General features: G+C 47.3%; 2 protein-coding genes across 6 annotated transcripts in view; one reads left to right on the top strand and one right to left on the bottom strand.

The window, feature by feature from the left end:
* WDR34 (WD repeat domain 34) overlaps positions 1-7801 on the top strand; it is a 25142-nt gene extending 17341 nt beyond the window's left edge. Inside the window, exons 2-9 of the mRNA XM_009322198.1 lie at positions 582-836; positions 1585-1694; positions 3458-3615; positions 4178-4287; positions 4971-5138; positions 5586-5818; positions 6645-6802; positions 7390-7801. Of these exons, the coding sequence (XP_009320473.1) occupies positions 582-836; positions 1585-1694; positions 3458-3615; positions 4178-4287; positions 4971-5138; positions 5586-5818; positions 6645-6802; positions 7390-7628 (1431 nt within the window). The 3' untranslated portion in view covers positions 7629-7801. The remainder of the gene's footprint in view (positions 1-581; positions 837-1584; positions 1695-3457; positions 3616-4177; positions 4288-4970; positions 5139-5585; positions 5819-6644; positions 6803-7389) is intronic.
* SPTAN1 (spectrin, alpha, non-erythrocytic 1) overlaps positions 7798-15070 on the bottom strand; it is a 50395-nt gene continuing 43122 nt past the window's right edge. For 3 of the 5 annotated variants that reach the window (XM_009322116.1, XM_009322113.1, XM_009322112.1), the window contains 8 exons: positions 14323-14340; positions 12464-12526; positions 11106-11160; positions 10397-10593; positions 9947-10000; positions 9334-9480; positions 8855-9002; positions 7798-8120 (listed from right to left, as the gene is read on the bottom strand). In XM_009322116.1, coding sequence (XP_009320391.1) covers positions 7995-8120; positions 8855-9002; positions 9334-9480; positions 9947-10000; positions 10397-10593; positions 11106-11160; positions 12464-12526; positions 14323-14340 — 808 coding nt within the window. In that variant the 3' untranslated portion in view covers positions 7798-7994. The remainder of the gene's footprint in view (positions 8121-8854; positions 9003-9333; positions 9481-9946; positions 10001-10396; positions 10594-11105; positions 11161-12463; positions 12527-14322; positions 14341-15070) is intronic. The other 2 variants (XM_009322115.1, XM_009322114.1) reach the window with 1 other exon arrangement.

Here is a 15070-nt window from a genome sequence, read left to right on the forward strand (position 1 = left end):
CCCCCCGCAGGTCCCGCTGCTCCAGCGCGGCCTGGGAGGGAGACCGTCCCCGCGGGGAGTTTGCATCCCTGCCGGTGCCCGGTCCTCGGGGCAGAGCCGGCGGCGGGTGGGCCCGAGGTGCCGGCGTCTGCCTGCTGGCTCTGCCCCTTTGCAGCATTTTACTAATTTAGGCCCTTTCTACAAATTGGCGAAGAAACACCCGTGCAGCTGCCGCAAAGCCAGTAGTTTGAGAGCTGATAACACCGTGCTTGCCATCGCGTTCGGTGTTTGCTAGTTCCTCTGGAGGCTCACTGCCGCCTTCCTTTCTCTCATCCTCCCCGTTCCACGCTGTAGAGCACGTGGCCGGAATCTGACTGGCATTCAGGCGTCTCTGTCTCATATCAGATCATGTGAAGGTCACAGATACATCACCGGCTCCTGGACAGTTATGGAGGCACCCTGCTTTTAACCATGAACCAGAGGTGTGCAAAGGTGCTTGAATGTCTCTGTGACATGCCAAAAAGGGGAAGATGCTTTGAATGTTTTGTGCAGCACTCTCTTTTTCCTGTTTGGATTATGGAGTGTCTGTCTTCTTTTACTAGAAAAGCTGCCAGACTGGGAAAATTTCAACAGCAGAAGCTGCAGTACAGTCTCATACTAGCCGAGATGCCGGCGTGCAGACAGATCAAAGTAAAGATGCTGTCCAAGACTTCCAGCAAGAAGTCCGAGTAGATTACACTAGCCTTCTATCATTCCTTCAGAGAGTGGAGGATGCTGTTATCAAAGAGCTAAATAAAAACTGGAAAAGCCGTGCCTTTGATGGCTTTGAAGTGAACTGGACAGATCAGAACGAAACAGTAAGTTGACACAATTCAGATCCTTGTCATCGCCCAAGCAGAGCGGGCTGCAGTGGCTCTAACTCGTCACTTCTATTTCTTACTGCTGAGATTGTTCTTTCCAGATTCTAATAATTAGAAATTACTCGTTGTTGTTTTCTGCAGCTTGCTTACAGCCTGGCCTTGCTTGGTAAAACACTTCTTCCTGCTAGTGACTGTGTTGCAGCAGCTTTGTGAGAAGGAAGCCTGCGGTTGGTGTAGGCTTATCTTCAGCTTCCAGTAGCCCCTTTAGAGCAGGCCAGACTAGTGGTTATCTAGGAACAGTCGCACTCAGTGATTCGGCAGCTCTTGCTATTTAGATTATATGTGTTTAGTGTACAGTGCTCAAGAGTGGAAGCAACTTGTATCAGTCACTACATGTTGGTACAGTCGTTTTCAGACCATTGCTTGTGAAGCTTAGCGAGTGCTAGACTCATACCTGGGGGGCTGTCGTAAATCCTTACGGCACAGCCTTCCAGAGTTGTCGTGCAGCCCCTGGAAGTGTGCAGTCCGTGAGAGCTAACTATGAAGCAACAGTTGGTTTGGTAGGGTCATGTGCTTTGGTTCCCCCCCCCTATAGGAATTCAACAACTTTTTCACGGGTATCTGTGCGCTACTTGGATAGAGGGGAAGCCTACGCGGTAACCACACGATCGTATGCAGGGGCATGCACAGATCTTATCTGCGTTCGGAGATTATTGCTTCAGTGCTTGAATTTGATCTCTTCCAGGTGTTGTGTTTGCATACGTTGTCATACCCAGAGGCTCAGGATCAAAACCTACAGGTTACCAGCGTCTCATGGAATGCAACCGGATCCGTTGTTGCATGTTCGTATGGCCGGTGAGTATCTGAATGGATTGAGAGCGCAACTGAGGTTGGTGCGACGTCCCAGGCTGACCCAAGTTTTAGATATGTTCGCTTCCTCTGCAGTAATAAACTAGACATATATATGCACCTTGCGCAAGTTAAATAATTCATATTCAAAGAAACAAAATCTCAGGGCAGTCTTAAATTATGGCTTTTATTTCTTCAACCTTCCCCCCTGCCCCGAAAATGGATACATGTGCTCTTGCTGATTTGTTTCTAGATAGATTCTGTTTGGAAAGAAAATGCAAAGAGCAGATGCACTTGCAAATATATGTGGGTGAGGTTTGGAAGTACGCGCTTATCTTCATTGAAGATCGTGTTGTTTTAATGTGGTCTCTTAGCACCCCGGATGAACCTGGCACCCATTCACACGTGCGCCTGATGCCACGGACATGTGCTAACAAACATTTAAGAATTTCTGAATTGAGAGTTGGACAAAACTTTCATCTAATCCAGTGAATGTCTATGACAGCCTCTCCTTCTGTGCCCTACTGCTGCCCTTACTCCTTTTTCCTTCTACTACCGTTTCCTTAGATTAAAAGCCCCAGCAAAAAGGGGATCCGTGAGTGAATGCGTAGGGAAGGGTAAAACAGGGCAAACCTGTAAGTTACTTGCCCCTTCTGCTCTCCCAGTCTACAGCTGTTTTCAGATTAGAATGTGGTTTCTATGTCTGTGGTTACCCTCGGTAGAATTCCCTTCCATGAACTTACACGGCCTCTGTGAATCTGTGTAAACTTTTAGCATCTACAACATCCTTTAAAAAGGAATTTCACAGATCAACTACCCATTGGATGAAAAATTGCTCCTTTTATTTGATCATATCTCTTCCAATAAAACAATTAAGAGCATCAAATAAAGGCAGTAGAAGTCAGGCTCAAAATAATTGCTTCCTGTCCTGGCCACTGACTGTTCTGTAGATCTTTGCCCTCCGTGTCATCTTGTAGCCAGACGGGACATCACGTTGGTCAGTGTGGTGCTGGTGACAGAATACACGTAACATTTTGGTAAGCGTGCGATGAATGAAACAGAAATACTGAAGAAAGTAGAGTGGCGGGTGTCTTTTAGCATCCCAGAGTAATAATTCATGAGCCACTTGTGGCAAACAAGTATGATGGGCATAGGACGGGATCGAAATCTCTAGAGCTGGGGTGCGTGGCGTGATTTATGCAGGGTCATCAACGCCATTTGGTGGTTGTGAAGAATGTTCTCTGTTCCTGTGGAGGCACCTAGACTTCAAATCGCGCTGCTTATCTCAGGCCAAGCGAGACTCAGTAAGTCTTTTCAGCCCCTATCAGTCCTCCAGGTAAGGTATTTCCTCGCTGTGTATTCTCAGACCCGGGATCTTTGAGTGCATGTTTAGAGGAAACGTGGCTTGCAACTCAGCCAGTTTGCAAATCAGCAGCAATTTGGTCTCCTTGGATTTTCATTCCCAAATACTCACAGCAACTTTCTGTATGTGCCCTTTAGATTGTTCCCGTTATTTGAATGGTTAGTGGATCTTGGAATAGTGAATCGTATCTGAGATTTACTTGCAGGCACTTTGTTCTATAAGTACAGACACATACTGTATATATACTAGCCTGCAGAGAAGTTTCATCGCCTCACGATCCCTTCACCTCAGTTTTCCTTCAAGCCACAAAGCAGCATGTTTAAATGACGAGTCAGGCATACCAGAGCTCTGCTAGACGGATTCTCTGAGGAACAGACAAGGCAAGACGTGGCTTTGTCTTCTTCAGGTTGGACGGTGGGGACTGGAGCACAGAAAAATCCTATGTCTGTACCTGGAATCTGGACAGAAGAGGGTTGAATCCGCAGCGCCCTGACCTCGTGGTGGATGTTCCCAGTTCTGTCATGTGCCTGGCTTTCCACCCCTCCCAGCCTTCACTGATAGCCGGTAGGTTGCTCTTAACCTTAGGTCCTATCTGAAATGTACCCTTATTTCCTTCAGCTTGGATCATTTTTTTTCTCTCTCTCGGCTCAGCCTAAGATTTCTTGCAGAAGTAGTGGTGCTGCAGCTCCTCAAACCGAGGAACTAACGCTCGCCAACACTGATAAGTGCAGTGTTGCTTCTGGACTGGGAACTGGGACTTGCTCTTTCAGTCACATCTGCCTTTGTATCATCTCCTCAAAGGGAGATGATAGAAGGAAATTCAGCCCTGGTGTAAGTGGGAAGAGTGTACTTATTTCAGTAGAGCTATATTCTCTTACACCGGAGCTGACTGTACCCTGTATATAGCTGCCGGTCCCCTGAAGCTGGTGGGCCTGTTTCCACCAGAGCTTCATTTGTCACCCTTTCTGCTGAGGACTGCTACTGCCAGAACTCTGCTCATACTCCCTGGCAATAAGAAAAGTTATCCCTGGTTCTGTTGTAATAACAGCACGAACTGCCTCTTGCATTACTTGTGTTTGTGTGCTCTTAGCCCTTAGGTGTTTCATGGGTTTCTTTGTCCTTTCAGGTGGCCTGTTCAGTGGGGAGCTGGTGGTGTGGGATACCAGCAGAACAGAAGACCCCGTGATCTGGAAGACGGGGATGACAGATGACACTCACGCTGATCCAGTCTATCAGGTAACAGAGAACATCTACAATAGCCACAGCTGGGGGAGCCGAGAGGTGCCGTTGCTCTATTTCATACTTTCAGTTCCTATTCACCTTACTGGTGCGTTACCTGAAGCTCTCAGACAGGCCGCTACATTTCAGTGGTTATGTTCTCTTTTGGTTGGCTGTTTTTCCCTGAATCTAGCTACTGAACAGGCATTTGCTGAACTGGACACTTGCAAGTAAAAAATAACTTCTCTCTGCACAGGATAAATGAAGAGTAGGTCTGTTCCCGTGCTGTAACTGTTTATTGATGCAGATGCAGCCAACAATACTTGCAGTGGTTGTCATGGTTTAACGAACGTTAAAACACGCAGGGTCACAATTTGTCATGCAGTCTGGCTCCCTAGGGGTTTTTGTCCTTCTGGGGTACCGTGACTTTTTTTTTGAGACCATGTCTCAAAAGCGATGGCAGGTGAACCACAGAAGCTGCAATACAGAACTCAGCCCTGAAGACCTAAACGCATTTCTCTCCTCACGTCTACGTCTGCGTGCCAGCTCCCAGCAGAAGCTGGTTTGGTACCAAGATCACTGGCTGCCGCCTGGCTCTGCTCCCGTGTTGCCTTGGCGGGTCAGGGGACCGCAGGCTGCCAGGGGTGGGCTTGGCAGTCGTGACAGTCCCCCTCGTCATGAGCTCATGGTATTTGGAACAGGTTAACTGGTTACCTGACGCCAAGCACAGAAACCACGCCCGGCTGTTGAGCGTGTCGACGGACGGAAAAATCCTGGTGTGGAGGGAGGAGCGAGATGGTCGGCTGGCCTTGGCCGAAGGATTCGCCATGGTGGCTCAGCAGATCCCTCGCAGCACTCAGCTGAAGAAGGTGAGTTCAGCAGTTCAAAGAGGGCTGAGCTGAGAAAAACACTCTCAGCTCTGGAGCCCACGTGGCGGAGCTCACCTTCCACATGAGAAGGGCCAGGAAAAGCCCCTTCTGAACATACGCACTAACCCTTGATCCCCATCTCCTTCCCACACTGGAATCACTCCTTGGAAGACTGGCAACAGGCGAGGTTTTGCTGTGCTCTGAAGAGAAGCTGTTGGGATGGAGAAGAGAACTTGCTTATAATAATAGCAATTCACAGGAATCCCCTCGTAGGAGGATGCTGCAGAGGTTAAAGGCTGCGCAGTGCTACAGACATCGCAGCTGGTGCAAGTTGTGCAGTGAACGGCTCGCTGGGCCCCTGGCAGGCTGGGTCATGCTGCTCTAACCGCACGTGCGTTTCGCCGGAGCCCCCAGCTCTCACAACAGCTTTGTCTCTTTTTCTCCCAGTTCGCCTGGGGAGAGGCAGCCGTTGGTGTGACCTCGCTCTCTTTTTCACACTTCGATCCCCGCGTGTTCGTTGTCGGTGTGGAAGGCGGCTATTCCCTGAAGTGCTCCACCGCAGCAGAGACGCTGGCTCTCCATCGGGCAGGCAGTTCTGTTCCCCTCAGGGCACCGGCGGAGCTCGCCTTCTCCCCGCACGGAGGGCCGGTGTACTCCGTGAGCTGCTCGCCCTTCCACAGGCAAGTGCTGTGAATTAACACCGCTGCTGCGTGTTGGACACAAATTACTGCCTGGCTCTACAGGTGCATTTTTCAAATAGCCCCCGGGGTGTGTGTGTGTGTGTACAAGTTCCAAAAAAGGGTCACCTGGCCTCGGGAACGCGATCAGGTAACTTCCCGTTGTAGGAGAAACAATGTCCACTGGCTCTGGTGAAGCTGCCCACTCCGATATGCTGCGTGTGGGCACAACACGAGTGACGCAAAACAGCGTTTGTACTCGGGCCAGCATAGAACGTCAGCACCTTCCTTAGATCATTCCAGATGTTAATATTAAAGAGCAATTTAAAGACAAGGGGAGGAACTGAAAAAGTCATTTACTTATCAGTGCTTAAGTGATCTGCCCGTCAGAAATCTAACTAGTAGCTGCCAGAACTTAAATCAGAAGCTCACATCTCCGCCTGCATTTACCCACCATCCACGGAAGAGGCCCCGAGCCGTGTTTCTATGAAACATGCTGACAGCCCGGGTTTGCATTTAATTTGCATGAGACAAACACAACTCTAACAATGCCCGTCTCTGGATCAGCAGTTCTCAGGCATCTCTGGCCCACAACCCCCCACCAGCGGACAACGCGAGCCCTCATTAAACTGAATTGAGGGCAGTAACAAAGCTGTGTCTCTACAGACCACGTGCCAGGGTACAGCTTGGAAATCGCCACTTTAGGAAACGCATTCAGACCTTGGCAAAGCAGTAACATCGTCCAAGATTATGCTCCTTGACTGATTTTTGTTCTGTATCTTTAGCAATAAAGCCAAAAGAGTTGTTTCTTGCTTCCTCCCTCCCCCAGGAACCTCTTTCTGAGCTGTGGGACCGATGGACAAGTTCACTTGCACTCCATGTTGCAGACACAACCCCTCGTTTCTCTTCAGTTATCAAAGAAGTACCTCTTCTGCGTACGCTGGTCTCCAGTTCGACCACTGGTCTTTGCGGCTGCGTCTGGGGAAGGCAAGTAACTGCAGGTGCCTCTTCTCAGACATAAAGTTAAGATTGTGCCGAGTATCAGTTAGTACAAGTCAGTTGTTCTGATGAGCATTTCCCACAAGCAGAGAGCAAGGACTGTTGTTTGTACCGTGCAATAACGGAGTCATTTCTAACTAGCAAGACAACTTCAGTCACAGTTATTTTTCACTTTTGATACCTTTACTTCTGTTGCTACAGCCATTCACAGGGCTATAGCACGCCAAGATTACCGTGGCTAAAACTTATTTCCAGCGTCCTTGTTTTTGACATTTATTTCAAGAGCTAATGGGTTAAACAAAGAAATTTTTCCCTAGAAAACTGCCCAAACAGTTCCGAGTTAAGGAATGGAGATTTCACAGATTCCGACAACCTGGTTTCAGGTCTCTGACAGCAGAATAAATCTGCGCTGTCTTGCAGTGACGTCAGCTATCTGTCACAGCCTAGACACCATCAGAGGGAAGGGGAAACGGGCTAAAAAGAAAAACTCAAGTTCCAGACTAAGCAGATGCTCATCTGCTGTTAAACGCAAAGTCCGTTGCCGTAAAGCTGCAATAAATGTTTGTGTTTTACAGGAGACGTGCACCTGTTTGACTTTGGGAAGAGCTCGCAGAAACCTGCCGTTTCCCTAAAGCAGGCCGCGGGCGAGCGCCCCGTGAACTGTTTAGAATTTAACATCAAGCAAACTCGGCTCTTGGCAGCAGGGGATGCTACCGGTACAGTTAAAGTCTGGCAGCTGAGTTCCGACTTCACTGAGCAGGGACCCAGGGAAATGAATCGTCTGGAGCAGCTGGCAAGCGAGATCACGGACTGAGGCAGCCACGCAACCAGCTGCGTGAAGCTTGTTACTGCTCTGACTCCAGGAGAAGTTACCCACACGCCTCTTCCACAGTGTTGCCTGTGAAACACACGTAACCACGACAGCTGGCGTTTCATCCACATTAGCAGCCACATTTGCATTTAGCCATTAAACACAAGATGATGTGGTTCGACCAGTAACTTTTATTGAAGCACACTGCAATATGTTTGTTTTCCCTAAGAGTTTTAAGCTAAGCAGTTTAAGGTTACATCATAAAGTAACATTGATTATTGTAGAGCACAAAGAGAGAGAGAGACATGCAGAGCTATAGTCAGCAAACGTGAGCATGTTCTTTGCATCTTCTGGTACTAGTGTTTTAGATCAATTCACAAAGAGTGAACGTGTAAATTCTATGTAGTCGTAGGCAGAAGGAAGTTCTCTGCCCTTGCCGTCCATGTAGGGCTTCATGTGAGAAATGCAGTAATCGGCTTGTTCCCGGGTCAGGTTCTGAAAGACAAAAGACAGCGCGGAGGTGGAGACGGGCATTTTGAGGCTGCGGATGGGGCGTTTACGAGCAGCCTTCCCCTTCCTGGGGGCACACGGCTCGGAGCAGAAGCCAGAGCAGCAGAACTGCGCCCGGCATGGAAATGCTCTGGCTGTTCACACTATTTGGTTAAGGGTTGGAAAGTCTGACCTGAGTCTTCCCACCAAAGAGAAGACAGAACAGGTAACCGATACGAGGAAGCAGTGCAACCTCTTTATTTCTCTGCCAGCTGGTGGGATTCAGACAGGAAAAACTTGCTGCCTTGGCAGGGCCGCGAGAGGGAGGAGATGTTCATACTGTCTAAGCTTAGGCTTAAGTTTCTCCTTTGAATTGCTGTCTGGAGAAACATCTCCCTCTAGTCTCCCAAACGATTAAAGGAAAGCATGAGTTTCTGAGGACAGACACAGTGAACGCAACCCCTTCCCAGGCCTTTGAGTAGCTCTTGTTTTACTCAACCTGAGTGGTTCTTTGGCAGTTAAAGCTTTTCCTCTTCCTCTATAGAGGAAAGAAAGCAACTGGGAAGGGCTGCTACCATCATTTCTGTGTTTGCGGCAGAGGATACCTCTGCAGGTTCAGGACCGACTCGACTGCAGTGCCATGAACCTCCAAGCAACTAGTGCTGGTCTTTGTTAACAGTCTACAAACAAAAAGCCTCCGTCTGTTCCTCCCCGGTGGGCCACCACCAGTGTACACTCACTTGGTAGAGCTCCTCCTTGGTCACGTAGGGCTTCCCCTCTGAGCTGAGGGCACGGAAGGCGCTCTCGATCTCCTCGCTGGATTTCACATTCTCTGTTTCCCTGCTGATCATAAATGCCATATACTCCTGCAGCGAGACGTGTCCATCCCTGCCGGTGAAACACAGCGTGTGAACACTGCCGTCCATTAATACCTGGAGCACAGCGCTTCCATACCCTCCTGAGAGGGGCTTTAACTTTTTTGGGAGAGGAGTGAAAGTCTTAACGCAGGAGACTGTCAACACCAGATCGCTTTCTAAATTTCTTCACAAATGTCAGTCTTGCCTTCATAGACTCCTTTACATGAATTGTTGTGAAAACAACCATAGCCTCTCCACAACAGGAGCAAGCCCAGCTCTCAGCCTGTGAGAGACCTTCCAGCCAACTCCCCTAAGGATACCGATACAACATTTTGGAACATAAAAAGGTCCAACCCACGTACCTATTGGGGTCTACAGTGTCAAGAATAGACTCAAACTCTGGGTCTGGCTCTCCTTCCTCAACCATAGGCAGGTCGTAGCCGAGAGAGCGCAAGCAAGACTTAAACTCCTGGTGATTAAGTCGTCCAGATTTGTCCTTGTCGAAGTGCCTAAAAACATAAAAACAAAGCCCACATTTTTGTCAGTTGTTGAGTACCGAAAGCTGTAAAGTGGGCTGAAAACGAGAACAGATTATAGCTAGCCCACTATTCTGGACGAATGAGCTTCAATCTAAATAGTTCTAGCTAACATACATAAAAAGTAAGCATAAATTCTTTACTTTGCTTAAAAAAGCACCCAAAAATGGCTATATTCCCAGCTGGAATTCACTGGCACTCCCAGTTCCTGCACCACTGTGCCCACAAGCGAGCGTGCCCAGGAGCGGCGCTCAGGCGGCCGTGGCTGCACCCCGCCAGCAGCGGGTGTCTCCGGAGGCTTTTGCCATCCGGCAGAGCTCAGAGCAGCTCAGCGCAAAATTGGGCAGACCATAAAGGCGCTACAAACAGATCAGTCAGAGAATCTTGTGAACAGCAGCCATCCGTGTGCCAGAAATCGCATGCTTTCCCTGCGACTCACTTGAACATCATGCTGAACTCCTTCAGAGCCTCCTCGGTGACTCCAGTCGTGTTTCTGAAAAGGAAGCAGCAAGGCTAGTGAACAGTTCCTAAACTGCAGAACTCTGCTGGAGTCCATCTGCCCCAAGCCAGCGTCTGCATCAGAAGGTGAGGACAAATGAGCAAACAATACATTACATCACCACAGCTCAACAGAATAAATCGATTCTTCTAAGATCTCGTCATTGCTAATGGCCAACAGGAACTATTTCCAAAACTGCTAACTTCATCCCTCTGAAGAGAGCCGGGAGGCCGTGGGGATTTACGAGCTCACTACACCCATTAGAGCACAGGAGAGACTCGTTAGCACGGATCACACAAGGTTTGTTTTCAGACACAGGCAGGTCTGTCTCCGATCTTTTATCCCCCCCAAGTTAGATACACTTTACACTGCACACGAGGCAGGCAATACCGAGCTTGAATCTGCTGTTCCAGATTGTGCTGCATTCTCATCCCCAGCTGGTCAAGCTGGTCCCACTGCTGTGCCAGCCCCACGGTGCTGTGTTCGGTGTATTTGTTGTCCAAGATAAGTGCCTCTTCCATGGCTGCTCCAAGGTCCTCAATCTTCTTCAGCTGGCTCCTCATAGCTCGGATCTCCTGGTGCTTGCGCTGTTAGGAGGGAGCAAAGAGGAGAAAAATCAAGGAGAAAAAAAAAAAACCAAACCCTTAAAAAGTTAGAACGCAGGCCAGCAGAGGAGGAACTATACTCTTCTTTTTCTGCTGGGATTGTATATACACAGGTACTGGGATTTGTAAAATAGTATTCAAAACGACGTTCCTCTTCACGCATGCTGTTGGAAACCAACAGGGCTTGCAAACCAGTTCTTGAGCCAAAACCCCGTTATTGGGGAAATGTGCTGAGAATAACTGCGTCCTCTCTGCCCTACCCCGCTCGTTTAGAAAAGAACAAAAAGGAAAACTACATCAGTGTTGTTTAATGGCTTGTGATATAAGTAGACATCAGATATGTAAATAGATAATCCCAAAGGTCTCTTCAGTACTCAAAACGTGTAAAATCAATTAAGATTTTACCACATAATTACACGCATTTCCATTCCCACCCTGTGTTCCCAAGTCATGGGTTAGGAAAGGTGCTTTAGCAATAGGTAAGTGTTGCTTACTTTAGTAGCTTCCAGCTGCGATTCCAGTGTTCCCGACTCCTCCACCATACAAGACCTAAACACAGAATCACAGTGAGAAAGAGCACTTATCCCATAAAAAATGGCAGGTGGGGCTTGAAATTAACAGTCCTTCCTTGAAATTAAAAATCCTTACAGCAGTATTGTTCTCCTGTAGATATTTAAACACTCTTTTTGTGTTTTGTTTATTCTGACTTATCCCGTTTCAGACTGACACATGTGCATCTTGTTTGATTTTTATTTCTTTGTATAGTTAATTTCTAGCCCCATTTGAAAGGCAACACGATCAGCAGCCACACTTCATGCCAGATCCAAAGCGCCCGCTTTACTGGACCTAACGAAATTAGAAACTTAGTGCAGTCCCACCCTGCTCCACCGTGCCCAGCACACACACGCACACACGAACTACAGGTGATTCACTGGAGATGGGCTGTATTTGCCAGTAAGGTACAGGAGCTCCACAAAGGTGTGTTACATGGGGATAAAATGGGGGGGAAAAGACCTTGAAGACTACTGGTTTGGTTGAAAAATAATCTTAATATGGCACAAGCGCTGCAGAAAACTACAGACCTCTCCTACACAGCAGTGGCTGGTGGACAGTTGCCTTTCCCGCCCCACCTCTCCCATCCTGCACCCAGAGAAGCTGAGGCACGGCCACCCCTCTCAGTCTGATTTCCACACTGAGCTTCTAGGCACACTGCAGCCCCCCCCCAGCATATAAAGATCACCACTGTGGTGATGGTCTCCAAGATCTACTTCATACGGACTAGCTACGGAAGGTCTCTGGATGCTGCTTTTCTCCCCAAGATCCTAAGCAACCTGGAAGCAGCAGTGTTTAAGAATCTCTGTCCTTCCAACATGTGTGGTGAGAGCTCATAATGAACGTCCTGTGCACGGACAGCAAGTCTGGGCGCTGTGCAGGTGAGCTGTCCTCTCCTTTGACTCTCTGGTATTTAAGTTCCTAAAACTTAAGTCGCTGGTATTTAAGTCACTAAAACCAGGTTTTCATCCCCACTGAAATCTATCCTCCTACGTGCTTTTGAGCTTCTTGAGAAAGGGATTTCAAGTGCTGAATCACTCTGTAGCATTGAAAATGCACCAAACATCTGGGTGTTTCTCACCACAGGGTTAAGGCTCAGATTCAGCGCACATCTAAAGAGCTGAAGCGCACGCCCAGAACCCTGAGCAGGAAGCTGGGAACCAACCGTGGAAGGAGTCAACAGGGAAACAAACCTCCAAGCATCTCTAAGCCGTGAAAGTTAGTTGGAAGGAAAGCGAGCCTTGGAATTAAAGAGTGCATTTGAAAACCAAAGTGAGGTAAGAAAATAAGAGGAAAAAACCTTCCAGATAGATCATCCCCAACTTCATACTGATAGACACGAATGACACGACGATATGCTATGCTAGTCAAAGAAAAGAAACCAAGTAAATTCCAAAAAAGAAGAAAGAAAGAACAGAGGAAAGAACACACCCAAACACGGCCACTGCAGTGGAGCCACACTCCAAGCCAGCACCACCTTGCAGCAAACACAAGCAAGTACTTAATGAAAGAAAATTATTCAAATGCTGGGTGCACATACACAAAAATAATCTGTTATTATTTTCGTGTAAGTCAGAAAAAATTGAGCCTCACTAAGAGATTAATCAAAGTCTTGCAGTTAACTCATCTACAGATTCTTTAAAGGCATTCTTCTTCCTCCCCTCCCCAAAGAAAACCTCCTCCAGAGGCAGCGCCAGGTGCACACAAGCAGCTACAGCACACTGAAAAGCAAGGTGTATGCATGGTAACTCGTATCTCGAAACTTCTCTGAAGCTCTGCCTGCCCTCTTGCCAAGGAAGGCTAAGCACAGCCAATGCCTCTCTGAGCTAAATCTGCATTTTTAATCTACTAACGCAGAATTAAGGACAAACTCTGCCTGGCTTATCAGCAGCCTTCTGGTAATTTGTTCAGCAAAAGAGCTTGGCATGGTGATCTCGAGCTCTGACCCTACGTCTTTTAGTAAATGGCTCCTTTCTGTTCGCTCATTCTTGGATACCAGAACTAATCTACAACACTACTTTACAAAGGAGCAGAGGATTCAGCATCCGTTCCAGGGAAAGCTGCGCGGTTCCATTAAACTGTACAACAAAAATGGGGCAAATTATTTTTATCTGGCAGAAACAGCAGAACACAAGACACTGTGATCATTACAGAGCAAATAAGCAGCACAGTTATCTGCGAAGATTCCACCCTTTTATTATGAAAAGCCTTCTCTCTCTACGAGAAAGGCCCCTGCCTCCTCTCCAGCACTTTACACAGGCCCCTGCACCAGGCCCATACACTATTTGTTCGCGTTTTACATTATGTCTTACTACAAAGCTTCGATTGTGCTGCAGATTTTTAATCCTGAAGACATTTAAATGGACAGACACACTCTCAGAGGGTTTGGCAGTCTGAAGACATTTAAAGATCTTATTATTTCCTTTCCCCTTCTTGACAAATGACCAGCATACATCCTCACCAGGAACTATTTCCATGGACACGAAGTGGACTTAAAACTGCAGGCATCAAACTGCCTGCAAACCCAGGCAAGTTTGTGGGTTCATGTGGGAAGGTTTTGTTTTCTCCTATCAAGAATATAATCTTTGTGGGGCATGGTTATGCAGCAGATTAAGAAACGGGCAGTTCATATTTGCGTACTACAGAGTTTTAAGAGACATCATTTCAGTCAAGCCTCTTCCTGGGGAGTCTTCCCTCCTCCTTACCAAAAACGGTCAATACTTTGGAGCTCTGAGAACAGTTCTAATGGAAAAGTTTATTTCACTACGCAAGTCTCCAAGTGCTGGAAAACTAGGAATGTCAGCTGTTTTCCAAAGGCAGACTATCCTGTGTTCTCCCATATCTTGTCAGATTAAGAGCCTTTTCTCATGCAAGCCCCCAGAGAAAGCAAGAACAAAAGTTAGGACTTCCATGGTATGCCAGTGGCTACCCATTAATAATTTCTTGTGCTTTTGACTGGGAAATTGTTATGTTTCTACTGGTTTCTACTTAATCTACTCCAAAATCTTGTTTCCCGTGTCTGTCCACCTCAGCCACAGGTTGCTCTTTTCAAATAAAAGGGGTTTCAGCGCAGCTTTCACAAGCAATGTAATGACAGAAGAAAACACACAGAGCAGAACACATCACCAAATTTTTAAAGATATAAAATTCAATACTAACCCATCTAGCAGGTAAGTCCTGTAGAATGTGAAGATCCAAACATCAGGCAGCAGGACAGAGACAAGACAGTAAGAGAGGGACAAAGATTTGGGTGGGAAGCAAACATCAAAAAGTTAAAAATCGTATTTATATTTCATTGTTTCATGAAGACACATACAGAACTAGCTGTAAACACACAGAGACAGAGAATCACAGGATTACACGGGAACAGAACTCACCTCCTCTGAACCACAACCAGAGTGCGTCAGAATTGGCTAGCAGCACTGTCTGAGCACGGTTACCTCTGTTTTCTAGAAACATGCTCTTCAGTTCACTGCAATTCTCGACCTTGACATTTTTTATTTCTAACGCAGTTGTTAAATCTTTACTCCCTAGGCAAGGATATTCTTAGACAGCACCCCAAGCAAGTGTTTACAAAGTAGTCTTACGCTTTTTTCACAGCTTCTTTCTCTATTGAAATTCTAGTGAGATTTCTAATACACTATATTCAATACAGAAGGAGCATTAACAGAAACGCCACTGGCACTTCACACAGTCTGCTTCTCGCTATGTGCTCCCCATCCCCCCCAGCTGTACTTCAGACTAGTTCAGGAATAACTGGAGAAGAGTGAAGTCCTGGATAACTGGAATTACTGCAGGAAAACGAATTCAGAAGCAGAAACATTTTTCAAGTCTGGTGTTTCAGGGCTTTCCTCTTCCCTGTGGTTAACAGGGCCTCCCTCAAATCCCAACTGCAGGAAAAGCACAA

The sequence above is a fragment of the Pygoscelis adeliae genome, unplaced genomic scaffold (assembly GCF_000699105.1).
Source record: "Pygoscelis adeliae isolate BGI_AS28 unplaced genomic scaffold, ASM69910v1 Scaffold114, whole genome shotgun sequence".
NCBI classification, from domain to species: domain Eukaryota; kingdom Metazoa; phylum Chordata; class Aves; order Sphenisciformes; family Spheniscidae; genus Pygoscelis; species Pygoscelis adeliae.